Raw genomic sequence first — 18,798 nt, forward strand, 5'->3', positions numbered from 1 at the left:
CAGTAGAGCACGTCCGGCTCACGCGGGTCCAGGGGGGCACACCTCTGAACTCTGGGTAGAGCTCCCAGCTAATGCAGAGCATAACAAATATAAAGTCTCCAAACTGCGCCGCATGGGACGGAGATTTGGCCCCTATCCCGTACAGTCCTGGTAAAATAAATGTTGCACGCTGACAGACAGTTTGGCTGACCCAGTTTTGACAAATTCCAAAATGTAAATGAAACCAAAGGGGCAGAGTGGGGAGAGCGAGTGGAGGGGGCACAGGTTTGTAGAAGGGAAGCTGTTGAGTCGATTTCTTGCATCTCCACAGATAAGATAAGGCCGATAAGATGTCAGGTTTTTTAAATGTCTCCATATGAGTCAGCTGGTTCATGTTGGTGCTGCCACCCAGACGTCGGCGTGCTTCTCACCTCGGCAGTGGTCAGGGAGCAGCCCTTCCTGCACATTCCTGGAGCTGTGGAAGATAATTGCTGTGGTTTATGAGAGGGAGAGGCCCTGAGGAAACACTTCCACCAGACCTCAGTTGCTTGCATTCTTACTTCTCTCAGAGTTCTGGTTCAGACGCCGGACCAGGCTCCGTCTCCTTCGGTCAGCGGGTCTTTGGTCCCGCATCTGCAGCCTGACACAAAACCGGTTTTCTCACAAGGTAAATTTAAGTATTGGAAGAATGGAGAGCGTGAAAGTCCTGCACAGGCACAAAGCTGCTCATTGAACACTTCCAGGTTTCTTTTAAAGAAATCCTCGGATATCCTCTCCTTTTTATATTCTAATCACAGTGCTCCGAAGGCAGTCGTCTGCCAGCCTCTCATTACGTGACATACATGCGAAGCGACTCAGCAATGTTGTTGTTGTCCTTTGTGTGAGGTACTGTAGAGCTGCTCATGATTACTCGAATGGAGGCCCACTTTTTTGGCCGCAGATCAGTGCTCGCAGTGGATGAGTCCTGTCCAGACTCAGCCCTCACATGCTCTTCTTATTAACCTTCTCCCAAAGTTATTGATGACTGTCTTTTGGGGAGTTTCAAAACAAGTCCCAGGTTCTAGATCTGGACCCATAGTCTCAGCTAACCACAAAGGCCCAAAGCCTGGGAGATACACCACAGGTAACTTTTCATTTTCCTGCAGCAGTTTCACAACTAATTTAATCGTGGGTGGAAATCAGTTCCAGTTGCAGTTCACAGAAGTGATTGCTTTGGGAGTAATTAGATGTTTCCTTCCAATGGTTTCTGACCAGACTCTGAAGGTTGCACTTTCCCATAATGAAAGGTAATTTTATTTCTTTTTCAAAACAGTTATGGTATCAGTTTACCTATAACTGTTCACAGGGTAAATGCTGTTTATTTGGTTTCTGGTCCTTAAAGTCCAATTGTTCGTGAAGGGCAGCTGGCATTGGATAATTCCATGAAGCAGCAGTTTTGATGAATCTGAGAGAAAAATGTAATGATTGTGTGGTTTCTGGCCTGGTTCAAAGTGCTTTAATATCATTCAATTTCTGTATCGTAACTGCTCGCTGAATCAAATTCACATACGATATAGCCATTCATTCCCATCCTTCTCTTTTTTTTTACTTGGCTACGAGCTGAAAACCGACCAGCCCGCGTTTGTTCAAATCGTGACATAACGTCCTACGATAACATGCGGTTGATCTAAAAGTCATTTTGTGGTTGACTTTTGGGACCAACCACTAACGTCACATCTGTCAGCAGCTGAACATTCACGTTTGCGTAATGACACTTTAAAAAAGTCTCATTAAGGCCACCTATCTTTTCTCGCCCCGGTTTTCAACGGACATTCCTCAGAGCCTCGTTGCACCAGGGGCAGATACTGTACACAGGTGCAGCCGAGAGATAAAAGACCGAGCGGCGATGATATTGCAGGTCAGACATCGGCTACCAATTTGAAGAGAACCATGCAGCTCATTACTCATCCGGCAAATGTCACAGCTGTTTGTGTCTGTGTATAAAGAATCACTGCAAATCGTTATTTTAGACGCTTCCAACGCGCAGGTCTGATTTTTTTATTTTCTTTTGTAAACAACCTGCCGCAGGAATCCATTCTGGACACCAGCTGTACGTCGGGTCATTACCGCTGTCACTCATCATCCGTCAGCAGCCGTCCCATACAAAGTGTGGGGTGTGGGGGTGGGGTGTGTGTGTGTGGGGTGTGGGGGTGGGGTGTGTGTGTGTGTGGGGGGGGGGTTACTGCACAGGGTGACATCTTGGCCCACGCTGAGCTAGGGGGATAATCATGTTTTCATAAACACACTCCGGTGCGGCTGCTGTGACACACACAGCTCCGAGCTCGCAGCAAGGAGAAGACTGCTAGGAATGCTCGGGGACTGACATGTTGTGAGTAATTAACCCCGATTGATAAAAGATGAAGTGCCGCTGCTGCAGCCGTCCACATGCGCGCGCACACACACACACCCATACAGACAATTGCACGTATGCATACACCCACGCACCATACACACACACAGCAGCTGCACCTGGGAATTTTGGCTTATCCACAGCATATTCACGATTTTCATGCCCTAGAGAAGAGGAGGGGAAAAACATATGAGAGAAGCTGCAGCTATTCACCGTAACATGTCAAATATAAACTGCTCTAAACACAGAAAGAGGAGAGAAGATGGTGTTTTTTTTGAAGAGCATCAAAGTTTGTTTTAAATGTTTTGTTTTCGTTAATGAGAAGTGATCAAACTGTCCAGGGTTGTCACCGCACTAGGAGACAACCCTGGACAGACAGGCAAAACTATTTAGAGGATTACATTGAAACTTGGTGGGAGGATGTGATTTGGCTCAAGGATGAACCTATAAAATGTTGGTGCGGATCTGGATCAGGGGGTACTTCCAGAAACATTATCACTGTTCATGGAAATTTCATGGATCTTGATGAAAAAAAGGCACATGTAGAGAACTGCACCATGATTGAATTTAGCCTAGGGGGAGGTGATGAGAGCCATTCTATCGTTATTATTATTTTCCTGCTTACTCAGCTTCTAACACATCCCTGAGCTTGATCGATTCAGACTCATAACCCATCGTCTTGAGGAAAACCAGGAATTTCTAGAAACAAACAGGCCTTTCAAAACTGTTTCACTGTCAATGTGATTGTGTGTTTATGTTTCAGCCTTTTCCCCCGTGTCAGCTAATGTATCACCTGAAGTTGCAGCAGGTTTAAGCTGAGCTCATTTCGTTTATTCGTCTGTGTTGACTGTATTAGTTCCTCATGTGTGCACGGCCACTGAGATGCTGTTTTAAGAACTAAAGGGGGACTTTAGCTTTTTTCCCCACTCTTGTCCTCCAGTGTTTGCCTCCCTTCCCCCATCTGTACCTTCTTTAACAGAAGTCCTACACTTTTTTACTGCCCCTCACTTTGACCGCCCCCCACTGAGATCCCTTGGCTCTTATGTTCTTATTTATGTATCCTGTTACCGATGGAAGTCATGTCAGCATCCAGTGAGGCGCTCTGCTCAAACATTTCACCCCCAGTTGTGTTCTGTTACTTGAGGGATGGGGGGGGGGGGGCTGTTTTTTGTAAAAATGTACCTCTGCAGCAGCTCCAGTTAAATCACTGTGGACAGATATCATTGACCCCTTTTTACTAACAATACACGAGTTTGCTTATTTGTGTGAGTATGTGCATGTGTGTACACGTGTGTTTTTGCACATACAGACTAAATACTGTTCTTGTATATTCATATGACATCATCAATAACTCAAAAACAAAGATTGGTAAAGTACCAAAGAGATTCTTTGTTTTTAAAGTGCACACACATTCTGATCAAGCGTTTACTCCATTTGGTTATTTTCATTTAGAGCAGGACAAAAGTGATGAACTGTCATAAAAGAATAGATGAAAATTAACTACTGGAATAGCAGATGACTAACCAGACCCTAACTCTCTCTCTCTCTCTCTCCAGCTCTCGGACAGATAATGCTGTATGTGGACGGGATGAATGGCCTTATATCTCACAATGAAACGGTCCAGTGGCTTTACAGCCTGGTCGGATCCAAGGTAAAGAAAGAGTCCCCTGCCTCATCTCTACAGAGGATGATCTTTAAAGTCAACTCAGCAGCATCCTCTCATCTGGGCCCTAACTAAGCTGTTATAACCAGATCATTTCCTACCTCACTGCTTTGTAAACATGCAAGCAACTCTCCTATCATGAGGTCTTCAGCCCTCTAGTGGCCAGACTGTGTTATGGTGCATATTTGCAGAGCTGCAGTGGCTCTCTCCTCTTTCCCCACTGTTTTCTGTTCTCATGAAATTTATGTTCTGCATTCCTGTGCAAATATTAACATAATATTTGGCAACTATTATGTTTTCATTGTTAAGTCACTATACCGTCATTCTAATCTTTTTATATGGCAAAGCTCCCTCAGCAATACTCATTTTGACCACAATTATTTGGCTGTCGCTTGTGCAGCCTTTGTGCTGATGTGGCAGCTGTTCACAAGTGACGAGTTAATGCTGATATGTTAATCACCTATTTAATTGTGTTGATTTTCACTCACTCAGACTTTACTCTATGGTTTACACTCTCTCTCTGGAGATCTTCATGGGTCCAACAAAACCAAATAGGACTCAAGGAAATGTTCTGCATTAACGGTTGTTTTTCTTTGTGCAGTTCCGTCTGGTGGTGAAGACGGCGCTGAAGCTGCTGCTGGTGTTTGTGGAGTACACAGAGTCGAATGCCGCGCTGCTCATAAAGGCTGTGAACGGTGTGGACGCCAAAAGAGGTTAGAGCCAATAATTAAATATATAGGATGAGAAACACCTCACAGCACGTCATCACTAACACAATATAAAATGAGTCGGACATATCATAGTTTTAATTTGTGAATTCAGACATATTCTTTTAACGGACCACTTTTTTAATTCACTCATAAAATAAAGTTTAAATGGTCAGCGAAATGATTTTTGACATTAAAATCAATATCTGTAAAATCACAAAGTAGTGTCATTAGATATAATGTCTGTCATCACCCCATTGGATATGTGACAGACTGTTGACTCAGTGTTTGAGAAATTAGATACATACAATCATAATAGGAATGTGAGTTGCTCACCTAATTAGAAATCCCCCTTATCTCTGTAAAATCACAAGAGATGCTGTCATGGAGTCCTACGCTGCTCCAGAATTCAGATATTACTTTCAGTGTAGCTTTTCCCTTTTAATTCAGCTCATAAAACCAAGCCCAGTGGCTGCAGAGCGCTCCAGCTGATCACAGATCAGTGTCCAGTTACACAGTAGTCAGATCAGTTGTCCTGAGCTGCTCCTCAGCCATGCATGGCACAAGGCTTATGGAGACAGACTGTACACTCCCGCCCGCGGTGGGGTTCGGTTACCTGCCGCTCTAAAGGCCCCACGCTGCACCGGGACATGAAACATTGGAGTTGAGCATCAGCGTGAAGGGCTCAGGTGTCCCTCCGTCTCTGCTGGGTTCCATCCCGTCACTTCTGCTGTTCCATTAGAAGAACTTGTTCCACAGTCCCCTGATGAGAAGGGAATGGCCTCGACCCTCGTGGCTGAGGCACGGAGCTGCTTCTCCCTCAGTGCTGTTTTTCGTCTGTCACTTTTCTAGAGAGAAACTGTATTTCACCTGAGGGAGCCATTAGGTGAAAATACAGTTGATTTTTTTTCTTTGCTGCACAGTAGTGGATTCAAATGTTGCAGCAGTTTTTACGCTATAAGATGAAAACATTAGGTCCTCAAGAATTTATTGTTTTTCAGTGTCCAACAATGTCCGTTTTGTTTCTGCAGCTACAAAGCTGTGGTCAAACGTCGTGGAGATCCTCGACGAGAAGGATGGAGTGGACACGGAGCTGCTGGTGTATGCGATGACTCTCATCAATAAGGTCAGTGAATTCTATTTAGCGAAAACTTTCCACATGAATACTGCATGTCCCCCCCCCTGAACTCCAATACTACATCCAACTCATAGCGTCATTTTCTTCTTTCTGTGATGCCAACTTTCAGACCACATTGACTAAAAGGCGAGAACTCAACTTTTACTGAGTTAAAATCTGTATGTGTTTGTGGTTCAGACTCTGGCAGGCCTCCCCGACCAGGACTCCTACTACGACATGGTGGACTGTCTGGAGGAACAGTGCATCGAGACCATGGCCCAGAGACACCTGAGCAGGAAGGGCACAGACCTTGACCTCATTGAACAGTTCAACATCTACGAGGTCAGGAAGTTCCTACACTACCGTTACCATTATCACAAAGTTCATGTAATATAAGTGCACATGTTATAATAGGCTCATGCTGCAACCATAAATTAAGTTTGCATCAAATGCTGCTATAAAAGAAAAACACATTTTCATTACTCTGTATCTCTTGCCGACTCATTCTCCCAGACGACATTGCGCCATGAGGATGGTGACGACGAAGCCCAGCTGCCTCCCAGCGGCCGAAAGGACCGCCGACGGTCTAGCGTTGGCGGCACCAACGAAAGACGGGGCCTGGAAAGAAGACGCAGCCGGAGACATTCGCTCCAGAACAGCAGAGGCCACGCCTCTGCCCCAGCATCGCCCAGCAGCCCGCACACACGTTCAGGCAGCTTCCTGCCATTCAGTGGCCAAAGTGTTGAAGACATCAGTGAAAGGTGAGGCTGCAGGAGCACAGAGAGGAAGGGGAAAATGGAGGATGTCCAAGGGAAGAAGATGAAACATTGTCCTTGCTTCCATTTTAGCTTGAATTTGATCTAATCCTCCTTATTAAAGCTTCAGACTGGTGGATTTGTTTTATATTTTAGACACGGAGAGATAACAAAATAGGAATCAAAAAATGTATTCTGGGTCAATGAAGTATTACTCATTCACAGGAAACATTCTGACTGGAAGTGTTGTATAAGGTTTCAGTCACACTGATCCAGAGCCAATGCAGAGAATTTAATTATATAGTAATTTAAAAGAAAAGAGGAGACTGCTCCTGCATAGTGACATTTCAATAAATTGTCCTCACCGTCAAAGACATTCTCCTGCCCCTGATGGAAATAGGAAGCTTCTCTAAACGCATGATATCAGCTATCTGCTTCCTTCAGTAAGTTGACTTTTATATATGACAAACCAAAACTCCAAAAACCACAACCGGTGACTCAGGCAAGAAGCAAATTACAATCTTGTTAAATTATACAGTGGCCTGGTCTGTGCTTTACAACAGCAGCAGAAGAAAATCGACACTTACACTGAAAAAAAGTGTTGTTTAAGCCACTACTGATTACTGTCTCTCTCTCAGTGCTGCATTAAGGAGCATACCTGCTAATATTTCTGGTAGCACTCAGGTCTGCAGGTAAACATAAATTCAATCCAGCAGTGTCATATGATACCAGACTAGCGTCTTCCAGTCCAACTCAGGAAATTCAAGCCGGCTTTGAAGTTCAACGTTTTTCCATGTTGCTAATGAAATCCAGACACCCACGAGGGATCCAAATGGCTGCAGACTCATGTGCGACCGTGTATCTGTTCAAACACAGAAGATCTGCCCTGCAGCTTTCTGAGTTCAGTCTCAATGTTCTCAGTGAAAATAACAGTTTTTTATGTTAACACTATAATAGAGGTTGTGCCTGAATGTAATGGTAACTACCAATTATTAATACTTGAAGAGTCTTGAACAGTCTTGTCAGAACCTACTAATTTTCTCTGACTCTCACTAATATGTCTACTTCTCTTCTGACGAGCATGTTTTCAGTGTCTGTGTGTTGTCTCTTCTGGGCCATCGTCTTCTCTGTGTGTCTTCATGTTGTCTCTGTCCAATCTCTCTCCCTTCTCTCGCCTGCCTACATCCTCCCTTCCCTCCTTTCAACCCTCTACCCCCTCCTCTCACCACAGAGAAGAGGAAGAGGAGGAGGAAGAAGAAGAAGAGGAGGAGAAAGAAGAGGAGGAGGAGGAGGAGGAGGAGGAGGAGGAGGAGGGAGATGAGGAGGAGGATGAGGAGGCCGAGGAAGAGGCAGAGGCAGAGGCAGATGATGAAAGTCATCCAGTCACTGAGTCCTCTAGACAGGGCACTCACAGGTATTTTGGGTCAGCGGGTTTGCTGCAGAGTGACCCAATCTCCCGTTCCCTTCACATCTGCATAGTTGCTTTGACTTAGACCCTGTTCAGACTTGATGTTAACATTCGTCCTGAGTGAAACGATCACAAGTGATCAGAGTTCAGTGCAGGTCTGAACGTTCCATCGTGCGTCCTGAGATGCGATCGCTCTGGTGACATTGGGAGGAACATATGGGGCAGCATTCTTTTCACTGTGCGATCTCAAATCTGTCCTGGGCCACTTAGAGCATGGCCTACTGCACTGAACCATCACAGATTCACTATGATAAAACTTTACGCTTAGCGGTGTCCATACGTTGATTTGCTTGTGACCACTGCCCAAATATCAACACTGACCAACACATACTGGTTAATATTTTTCTTAAATGGGTAAATTATTTCGTCAAAGCAGAACCCAACAAGACCCATTCAGTCCCTCCGGACCCCTCTCTCTCGCTCAACTCTTGGCTGGCTTACTTGTACTGACACACACACACATACACACACATACACACACACACATATACACACATATACACACACATCGACAAACAGTGTGACATTGTACACGTCTGTAAACTCAGACTGGGTGAAAACAACACCATTTGGTCTTTTATAACACAAATGACGTACATGTTTGCTTGATTTGAATACACGTACGAATACACGCTGTCCTATTGTGATTGGATCTCTCTGGACCAGGTCTGAACAGGGCCATAGATTACCAGTATGATTCTTTCCCTCTACCCATTTGGACTCCTGCTTTTTCTTGTATTTTGTCATCCTAGTGTGGCTCCGGCTGTAGCGGACACTTCTGTCATGTGTTTGAACTTAAAGTGTATGACCATCCTCCCTAAAGCCAGTGACCCCGAAGGGCAGAGAGATTATCTCACCGTCAAGACCAGGACGTCCTCTCCTGTGTCCGTCGCACCTAAAAAGAGGACCTTTAGTCCTTGGTGTGTTCCCCCCCTTACCCTCCAGCCACCAGACTGTATCTCCCCTGTTGCTTTGAATGGAATGCCAGAGTCTGCACACCCTCAGTGTCAGTCCACACCAACCTCACCCCCTGTCCTTCCCTCTCCCCTGACCCCCCCCCCCCTCCATCCACTGACCTGAAACAGAGCGAGAGCCAGGTGTTTGTTGGGTTTGCAGGTAGTGGACAGGAGCTAGTGTACAGTTCATCTTCACATTTCACAATGTGGAAACCATCCCCCATCACTGGTGTCTGTGTCTCTATGTCCCTCACTGTACTCTCAGAAGAGACACATATGACCATCATAAGAACAGCAGATTGTTTTAATGCCAAAAGTTTTTTTTATTTTCTTTCAAGTGTTCTTTTAAATTGTGTCACACAGTTTTTTTGGTCGACATGCTTCAGCTTAGTTCCTCTCTACCTCCTTCATCCTTTAAAGAGTGATCCTAGTCACTAGAAACTCCTTGATTCAGATGTTATTCATGCTTCATCTGTCATCTCTAAAGATGCTCCTTACCATCAGAAGGACGGTCATAATTACTTCCCTTTTCTTTGTTGCTGGAAAGAATTATTTAACAGACATTTGCCGCTCATCTGTCTTTCCTTGTGGCGTCTACACCACAGTAAATCGATAAATTAATGGCAAGCATTAAGGAATTGAAATAACTCTTGTGAGTCGCTTGTCTCAATGTCGTTCGTATTACGGCAGAGATCGGTTGCAATAAAAGGAAACCAGATCTGGACTGGCAGAGCTGTTCCTCTGCTTGAATTCATTCCTTGTTTTCTATGCAGCCGACAATAACACATGAACCTATTAAATATTTTTTATTTATTTAGAGGACCAATAGTTTCACTGCTTTCTAAACAGCACACTGAATAGATGAGGCACACAGAGAGATAGACTCCCCCCCCTGCCACTGTCAGCTTAATCCTTTGTGTGGTCTTGCAGCCCATCTACCTTCTACCGCTGTCTCACTATCTTGTCCGTGTTTCTAACATTTAACTATTTCAATCTTTGGGGTTTCTGATCTGACTTTTAATCTCTTTTTCTGTCTCAACTCCATCTTCAGTCTGACAGATACAAACGACTCTTCTTCATCTTACTCAGCTAGAAAGCCTTGCTGGGCTGAAAGGTAAGAGGTCAGGGGACATGATGTACATATGACGGTTCAAAGGTTTACAATTTTTGTACTTTGATTGTTTTAAATTTACACACAGTGTATGGGGAAACTTTTCTTGGACAAAATGTGCACAATTTCCTTTTTGATTAAAAACAGCATGGACAAGTCCCCAGAGAAAAGAGTTATGCACAGACACGGAGGAGCGATGCACCTGCAAAATTTTGAGTGCATGAGTTTCTTCTCAGGAAAGTTGCTTAGACGCTTTGGGAGAAATGTGTTAGAGCGCTGTACTCTGATTCAAGACAGTCATATCTCAGCGGAAACTGTCCAGCCACAGGACATTGGAATCACATCACAGATTCTTGAAGTGCTGTAATTTCTGTCCTCAATGAAAAAACATGTAAGGAGAGAACAAAGCATTCATTTTTGTCTTTCTGTGAACAGAATCAATGCCAATGGCACTCCGTACCCCGGCAGGCACCAGGCTCCCACATCAGCCGCCCATCGCTTCTCCAGTTCAGCGGCCTCGGCACCAGAGCCCAAGCCTGACAGGTCAGCATGCCAACTTTGATTTGACTCAAATAATAAACACACAAACCAATCACTCAATTGTAATTATGTAATCACATGTTATTCCTTATTTCTCTTTGGCGTGTAGACCCACTTTAGGGGGCTTGCTAACGTCGTCGTACCGACAGCATCAAGAATCGCTGGCTGCAGAGAGGGAACGGAGACGCCTGGAAAGAGAAGAGCGTCTGCAGAGAATCGAAAGAGAGGAGAGGAATCGCTTCAAGTGAGTCTCACCTTACGAGTCAAGGAGAAACACTGCATGAATTCGTATGACAGAGGAGATATTTATATACTTGTAAATAGAGCCATATTGGATTTTAGGGAAGCAGCGACAGCTTTGACTCAGGAAGGATAATTACAAATCTCTGATGAGTCTAAGAAACACTGAGTATCTTTTCTTTTGAGGATCATTCAATAGAATGAGTCATGGCAGGAGGACTAATATATATTGAGTGTGTTCAATATTTTAGGATGCTCAGTTTGCTTTATTTGCTCTTATCGCTCTCAGTTAAGTAATCATCACATTTGAAAAGAAAGTCATAATTTATGTCTGCTATCAATGCAGGTTCTAAATTGTGTCTTCTTTGGCTCTGTTCTCTTCTTTCGGTCTCAGTCGAAATTACGCAGACAAGCTGGAGGAAGTTCGACAAGCCCGGGAAGAAAGGTGAGTTTATTGCATCTCATGGTTTTCAGGTAAATTCACAACAGTGCGGCTCTTGTGAAGGAAGATCAAAAAAGTCAGGTGGTTTTTAAATGCTTCTCTTAAATTGATAGCAGATGTAGAGTAAGTTGCACCCAAGCTCTGACTGAGTTATAGTCGTCTGGGCCCCTCTGTACCTGCTCACCATTAAGACGTCCAAATGTTAACTGGACAAGTGTGTAATTGTGTTTCACCATGGATGTGGTGTGGTTATCTCCCTCTGACCGAGTCAAAGTGTGTGCATGTGTGTGTGTGTGTGTGTGTGTGTGTGTGTGTGTGTGTGTCGGTGTGTGCACAGCACAGTATAATTTATAGCCCTTCCTTATGCCATCCCTTTTTTGACCCTTGTGAACTGGAACAGGCTTCTCATTCAATTTCATAGAAAGTGTGAATTGAGCTTTTGGCCACATTATCAGAAGAAGGACGTGATTTGTCATCTTCATTTGAGCTCTTTAGGATCGATTTACATATCAATCTTTCCAAAGTTACTGAGGAATAAGAAACATGGCAAATGGAAAACCTGAATGAGCCTCTAAAATATCATCTTTCCACTAGCCTGTGTTTTTCAAATGTATCAATGTCTTCAGAAGAATAAAAAAACAATAATTCCAGTTTGCTTGTACTATTGTTTGGGTCTACCTCATTACTCCAGAGCTGTCAAATAGCTGATCTGACATTAATATTAACTGAGATCAGCAAACATCCGAATCCTTCGTGTTATTATTGTAGGTACAAGGCTGTGGAGAGGGTAGCTGCAGAGGAGTTTGAGCGGGAGCGACCTCGAGCGCCGACACGCGGACGGACAGAGATCACGTTGTGTTTGAGTTCCAATCCCACCAGCCGCTCGGCATCGCGCTGTGCCACGCCCTCGTCCATCATCTCACAGGAAGACGCCGTCCCCACTGCACAGCAACCGTCAGGTGAGCCGTGAGGAGAATTGTGCTTTGTGAATCACTTCTACAGTCTGAATATGTACATTGTGTTCAGACAATCTCTCAATGCAATTAAGGACAAGTCAGGAAGCAATTTAAAGCTGTTTTAACTCCAAACAAATAATATTTCGGAAGAATAACACACACACAACTGAAGTGTTTAAAGTAACTTTTTTTCCCACTCATTGTTTTCACTTCTCTTCCAGGAACAGACCACACCTCAGAGCCAAACCTTGACCCACAGACAAGGACGAAAAGTCCAGCGCCAGAATTAACAGTATCAGGAGCTCCCCCCACACCTCCCTCCTCCGAGCCAGAGAGTCAGCAGACTGAGCCAGAGTCGCCGGCAGAGACGGAGGATGTTGCTGAGTCTCATCAGAATGTAGTGGCAGAGCCGGCATCAGATGAACAGTCCGGCAAGGAGAGAGAGGAGAGACCGGAGCAGGAGAAGCCCGAGGAGCAGGAACAGTGCAGGGATGAGGCCGAGGTGCAAGAGCAGGTGGAGGAAGCCAAGGTAGAGGAGGTGGAGGTAGAGGAAGTGGAGGTAGAGGAAGCGGTGGTAGAAGAAGCAGTGGTAGAGGAATCGGAGGTGGCACACGTTGCAGAGGTAGGAGAGACAGATGTGGAGGTGGAGGTAGAATTAGAGGAGGAGTGTGAGAAGGAGGAGCCGATGGAAAGGGATGTAGAAGATAGCGTACTGCTAAGTGAGAAGGAGAGACAGAATGAGGAGGTGAATGAAAAAGACAACTGCTCTGCATCCAGCATCTCCTCCACGAGTAGCACTCTGGAGAGAGAGGAGCGGGAGGAGAAGCTCAGCAGTGATATCGACGCAGGTAAGATTGGTCCTTATTTTTATTCTCTTACTTTGTCAGCTATTTCCATCTCTCCTTCTATTAAAATTTTGTCCATGTCAACTTCAACAGGCCAATGGAGTCAGTGCATTAAAGACGCAGATGTGAACGACCAGTGCAACAAGATTCTCAACAGCAAGCGCTTCATGCTGGACATGCTCTACGCTCAGACGACCACCAACGTGGATGAGGAGAATGTTGCTGAGACAGAGAAAGAGAAATGTCAGTGCGAGAAGGAGACGGAGCTCAGTGACTCGGCGGTGGCGAGTTTGGCCAGCAGGATCTCCACCCTGGAGGCTCACAGACAGGCCAGAGAGGAAAATGTGAAAAAGATGGAGGTGGGACATCTGGACAACCAGGGCAGTGTCCGAGCAGTGGCGGAGAAGTTTGGAGATTTGGTCAAAGGGTTGGCTTCTCCAGAGGTGGAGGCCTCGAAGGAGCAGCAGCAGCAGCAGACAGACAAATCCTTGTCGACCGCTGCCTCATCAGCTTTACCTCCAAAGAAGGAGTCAGATTATATCTGGGATCAGCTGATGGCGTCTCCCAGGGAGCTGCGGATCAAAGAAATTGACTTCACGGACCTAAGGGATGAGGACGACCTGGACATTTTAGACATGGACACTATTATGGGGTCAAGTGACCTGATACCACCGCCTCCCCCTCCTCTGTGCAACGCTGCCCTGCCACCACCCCCGCCGCTGTTCGGGTGCCCACCGCCTCCCCCTATGCTTGGCAAAATGATGCCGCCGCCCCCGCCGTTCATGATCCCTATCCCTCCGCCCTCCCCTCAGCTCTGTCGAGGGGAGGTGCCTCTCTTCCAGAAGAAGAAGAAGACCATCCGTCTCTTCTGGAATGAGGTTCGTCCTGTGGACTGGCAGTGTAAGAGCCATAAATTCTGTAAGGAGTCCCTCTGGTCCAAACTGGAGCCAATTAAACTGGACACGTCCAAACTGGAGCAGCTGTTTGAGTCTAAATCCAAGGAGCTGCCTGTCACCAAGGTAACTAATACTGTCCTGCTCTCACAGCATTAACGTATGATTTTATAGAAGGCTTGTTCGTTTTGCAGTAAGCCCAGGCCTTCCTGCTGTCAGACATTTAACAGATTCATTCTGTGTCTCACATGAGTAAGGACGCACACGGTAAAGTAAAGATTGAAAGTAGATGAGGCCTTCTCTCTATTAGTGAGATGAATCAGGGCTGAAATTAGGGATTCTAAGCTCTCCACTAGCTCCTTGTTAGTTTTATTTTAATGACACCTCCTGCAGCTCCAGCATCAGGGCAAATTACCCCCCCCCCCCCGACACCCACACATACATACACACACACACACACTAGCATCAAAGTCTCTACGTAGGCCACCATGTTTTTTACAGTAGCCCAAACAGGGAAAACTAAACACCTTTTGAGTTTTTATGACAACTGAAGGCTACCACAGGTTCTCTTTCATGTTTTGAAGGCATCAATTATTTAAGCCATGAAGAACTGAATCAACTTTTCAAGATACATGATCTGATATGTTTCTTATTTCTGATTTCTGTTCTGTGTCTCTCATAGAAAGCAGCTGTTGATGGAAAACGACAAGAAATAATCGTCCTGGATTCGAAACGGAGCAACGCCATAAACATCGGCCTGACAGTCTTACCTCCTCCCCGCACCATCAAGACCGCCATCCTCAACTTCGATGAGTACGCACTGAACAAGGAGGGAATTGAGGTGAGCATAGAATGATTGGATTGCTGTTCGTCTTTCTTTAAGCAGGATTACATAAGAACTACTGGAGCAATTTCATCATAACTTGGTGGAAGGTTGGCGTATGAACCATTGCAAGATAGAGTGTTACCCTTGGTGGAGCCATGCACTCTCTGAATTTCCTTTCAGCTTTTAATGGGATTCTGTCTCTGGACACATACATTAAAATTGGCTCTGTATATTATAAGTTCTGACTAGTGCAATCACATCAAATTAAACCCATTCATTTTCATGGGTCCAAGATAAACACAGTTTTCATGAATGATATTTAACCCAGCACACCAAAATACACTGGTGGATTCCCCTGAAGTAGAGATTTAACACTGGATTGCCCACAATGTTGACATATCATGTGAGTTTCTGGCTGCAGGGCTGGATTTTTGCCTGATCTCATTAATCACAGAGATTTTCAGCTTGTTTTAAAAACCTCTGGGGGATTTCAGCAGGTAATGGTCTATGTTGTCATCACTCTGGTGTAATATAACCTGCAGGTGTCAGAGCTCCTGCTTGAATTCATTTTCAGCCGAGAGGAGGTTTCCTCTGCACGTCTTGTCTCTGAAGGGATATTCAGCCAGACAACAAACACGAGGTTGAAAGTTCAGATGTCAAACAAGTCTGTGGGGAAGCTGGAAACATCGTAGATAATCAGAGTTAAACATGTCAGCATTGTATTTTTTTGCTCTCCATCGCAATGATTTACTACCTGAATTCTAATGTAAAAAGTTTTGCACAGACACTGAAAAACTGGAATCTACAGGCCTGCTCCTTTCCTAACCCCTCCTCTCATTTCCCCCTCCTTTACCCAGAAAATCCTGACAATGATCCCCACAGAGGAGGAGAAACAGAGGATCCAGGAGGCTCAGCTGGTCAACCCTGATATTCCCCTGGGCAGCGCTGAGCAGTTCCTCCTCACCCTCTCCTCCATCACAGAGCTGTCTGCTCGCCTGCAGCTGTGGGCATTCAAGATGGATTATGAGCTTATAGAAAAGGTCGGACTCATTCCTGCTCTCTCTAATCACATGCAGATACATCACACTTTGGAGCGGCGTTAGAAACCATACGTATTTCTAACTTAATAATACACATGCTGTTGTGATTTTTTGGGGCATAGTAGCCTTCATACAGATTGAAGATAAAATGTATACAATTCCTGAACCATATCGCAGCCAGCCACCAGGTGGCGATCAAGATGATCTGGCTTTCCTTTAAGGGAGCTGTCATATCGTCCATCTTAAAGTTAAAGTATGGGACTATCTGTTGGCCTAGTGGAGTGGCTGTGACAGAGTAATGCCTCATTAGGTGTTCCCCATGTTCCTGTTCTTTATATTAAGCTAAGCCAACAGACTACAGACGGCTGACTGTAGCTTGATATTTCCCATACAGACATGACAGTGGCATTATCATCCAACTGTGCATCTTTATCAGGAGAGAACAAGAGCAGTATTAATTGGCAGAAACGTGAACAGGAAACATCCTGATTGACTGTGTTTTCATATTGTTTTAGGAAGTGGCCGAGCCTCTACAGGACCTGAAGGAAGGGATGGACCAGTTAGAGAAAAACAAGACACTCCGCTACATCTTGACCACACTGCTGGCCATCGGCAATTTCCTCAACGGCACTAGTGTGAGTGATCCTCAAGACTTATATGGCTTTGACGTTCCTCTGTTCACTCACTTCCTCCATTTCCTCCCACACTCCTCCTCCTCCTCCTCCTCCTCCCAAGCCAAAATATGTATTTGGCAAGGATAACAGTGGAGTCTGTGTGTAGAAGAATGTGCTGTCGGACTGTCTGCAGCAGGCGCTGTCCTTCTACAGTATTAAATGCTTGTGGAGGATTCTGTGCTTGCCTCTTTCTGTCTGTGTTTGTCAGATGTTTGTCTGTCTGTCTGTCTGTCTGCCTGCCTGTCTCTGTTTGCCTATCTGTCTGCCTGCCTACCTGACTGTCTGTCATCGTGAGAGGGAAAAGGCTGAGGGAGTTGTGCAATTGTTTTTTTTCTGGAGTTGTTTGTCTGGCTGCTCGTGCGTGAACTTCCATCTGGGTCTCTTACTTAATTATTTTCTATTTTTTTGTGAGTCTCAATCTGTGATGGCCGTCTCTGTGTTTACTGCAGCCCTGCGAGGGAACATCTGGGATATGAGAGCCAAACATGCGAAAGGGAAACATAAGTAATCAACATCAAAACAAGTAGTTCCTGCTCTTAATGGCTGCATTTATATTTTGCAGTAAGCCATTTAAAACTGGCACGAGAACAAGGCAGACCCTGTTCAGATTATGATCCTTCGTGATACGTTCCGGCCTTTTACATTTTTTTATTTTAGCTCGGCTGTGCTTATCTGAGCAGTCGGTTAGGACTGAAGTAGATTGTGGTTGTGATAATCCCAGTTTAATGAATCTACATATCTACTGGGCAGACTCCATTGAGCCCTTTTTTCCCCTCGACTGCAACAAAAAGGAAATTCACTGCAATTTGTTCCTGGAGTAAAGGCCCTTGATTTTTTTTTTTTTAAATCTCAGACAGTTGTTTGTGTTTCATATTGTGAGTGTATGTTGCTGTGTGTTCATGTTCCTTTAGGCTAAAGGTTTTGAGCTGAGCTACTTGGAGAAAGTGCCAGAGGTGAAGGACACGGTTCACAAGCAGTCTCTGCTGCACCACGCCTGCGCCATCGTGGTCGAGAAGTTTCCCGACAGCACTGACCTCTACTCAGAGATCGGAGCCATCACCCGATTGACAAAGGTCAGCCTATTCAGAATCATATTAAAGAGAATGTGCTTGGATTTTTATGTACAATATCAGTTGCAGTGATGTTAAACTAGACGGACCGATGGACGGGGCTTACCTCCACCAAGGCTGATTGGCCATTTTATCAGATTACATGTACATTGTCGAATCCACTGAATCCAATGTTGTTGCCAGGTGGACTCTGATCAGCTCCAAGACAACCTTACCCAAATGGAGCGAAGGTGCAAAGCATCATGGGATCACCTCAAGGTCATTGCAAAACACGAGATGAAACCAGCGTTGAAACAAAAAATGTCAGACTTCGTTAAAGACTGCGCAGAGAGAATTATCATCCTGAAGATTGTACATCGGAGAATCATCAACAGGTATATTCAGCTGTAAAGCAAAAGACTCCATGTGGAATTGAATTAAAACTTGAATGCATTTTGCTAAATGTTAATCTTTTATCACTTATTATAGTTTCAGTGACATTTCAACTGCAAATTTAACTACATATTCTTTCAAGTTTAAACATTGTTTCCACCAGAGTGTCTCGTGACGACATGATGTGTTTGCAGGTTTCATGCCTTCCTGCTGTTCCTGGGCCATCCAATATATGCGGTACGTGAGGTCAGCATTCATCGCTTTAGCAAAATCCTGAGCGAGTTTGCCCTGGAGTATCGCACAACGAGAGAACGTGTGCTGCAGCAGAAACAGAAGAGGGCCAACCACCGAGAGAGGAACAAGACCAGGGGGAAAATGATAACAGATGTAAGTGGTCTTCAGTCACATGTGGACGTTCTCAATTTCCTGATCCTTGTCTCTGTTGGTTTACATTTTCTCAATTCTAAGAAACAATATGAAGAATCCCTCAACACTGGTTATATTCTTAATCTGGTTAAAGCACCAAACGTGGCCGTTTGTGACACACACACGGCATGCATTTATCATGACATCAGCACGGTTGCTCGACGCTGACATGTCTAGGTTACTGTAACAACAATCAAGTGAATTGTTTTTGCTGTATCCCATTCTGTAGCTGCAGCAGGCTAAGAAAGGCCAGAGCAAATACCTCCCTGCATGATTAAAATCCCTTAAACCCAGAGGAGTCGGCTGCTCAGAGCGGACTCCGCGGCGAG

At 45.0% G+C, this 18,798-nt stretch overlaps 1 protein-coding gene across 3 annotated transcripts in view; it reads left to right on the forward strand.

Moving 5' to 3' along the window:
- The window catches only part of fhod3b (formin homology 2 domain containing 3b), an 87,634-nt gene that overhangs the window by 63,344 nt on the left and 5,492 nt on the right, over positions 1 to 18,798 (forward strand). For 2 of the 3 annotated variants that reach the window (XM_062398614.1, XM_062398615.1), the window contains exons 6-23: positions 3,925 to 4,019; positions 4,633 to 4,744; positions 5,770 to 5,864; positions 6,054 to 6,197; positions 6,369 to 6,616; positions 10,086 to 10,148; positions 10,581 to 10,688; positions 10,795 to 10,929; positions 11,320 to 11,370; positions 12,136 to 12,326; positions 12,545 to 13,171; positions 13,262 to 14,187; positions 14,744 to 14,902; positions 15,745 to 15,927; positions 16,443 to 16,562; positions 17,513 to 17,674; positions 17,855 to 18,045; positions 18,238 to 18,430. In XM_062398614.1, coding sequence (XP_062254598.1) covers positions 3,925 to 4,019; positions 4,633 to 4,744; positions 5,770 to 5,864; positions 6,054 to 6,197; positions 6,369 to 6,616; positions 10,086 to 10,148; positions 10,581 to 10,688; positions 10,795 to 10,929; positions 11,320 to 11,370; positions 12,136 to 12,326; positions 12,545 to 13,171; positions 13,262 to 14,187; positions 14,744 to 14,902; positions 15,745 to 15,927; positions 16,443 to 16,562; positions 17,513 to 17,674; positions 17,855 to 18,045; positions 18,238 to 18,430 — 3,803 coding nt within the window. The remainder of the gene's footprint in view (positions 1 to 3,924; positions 4,020 to 4,632; positions 4,745 to 5,769; positions 5,865 to 6,053; positions 6,198 to 6,368; positions 6,617 to 10,085; positions 10,149 to 10,580; positions 10,689 to 10,794; positions 10,930 to 11,319; positions 11,371 to 12,135; positions 12,327 to 12,544; positions 13,172 to 13,261; positions 14,188 to 14,743; positions 14,903 to 15,744; positions 15,928 to 16,442; positions 16,563 to 17,512; positions 17,675 to 17,854; positions 18,046 to 18,237; positions 18,431 to 18,798) is intronic. The other variant, XM_062398616.1, reaches the window with a different exon arrangement.

Source organism: Platichthys flesus, chromosome 11, assembly GCF_949316205.1.
Source record: "Platichthys flesus chromosome 11, fPlaFle2.1, whole genome shotgun sequence".
In the NCBI taxonomy this organism is placed as follows: Eukaryota; Metazoa; Chordata; class Actinopteri; order Pleuronectiformes; family Pleuronectidae; genus Platichthys; species Platichthys flesus.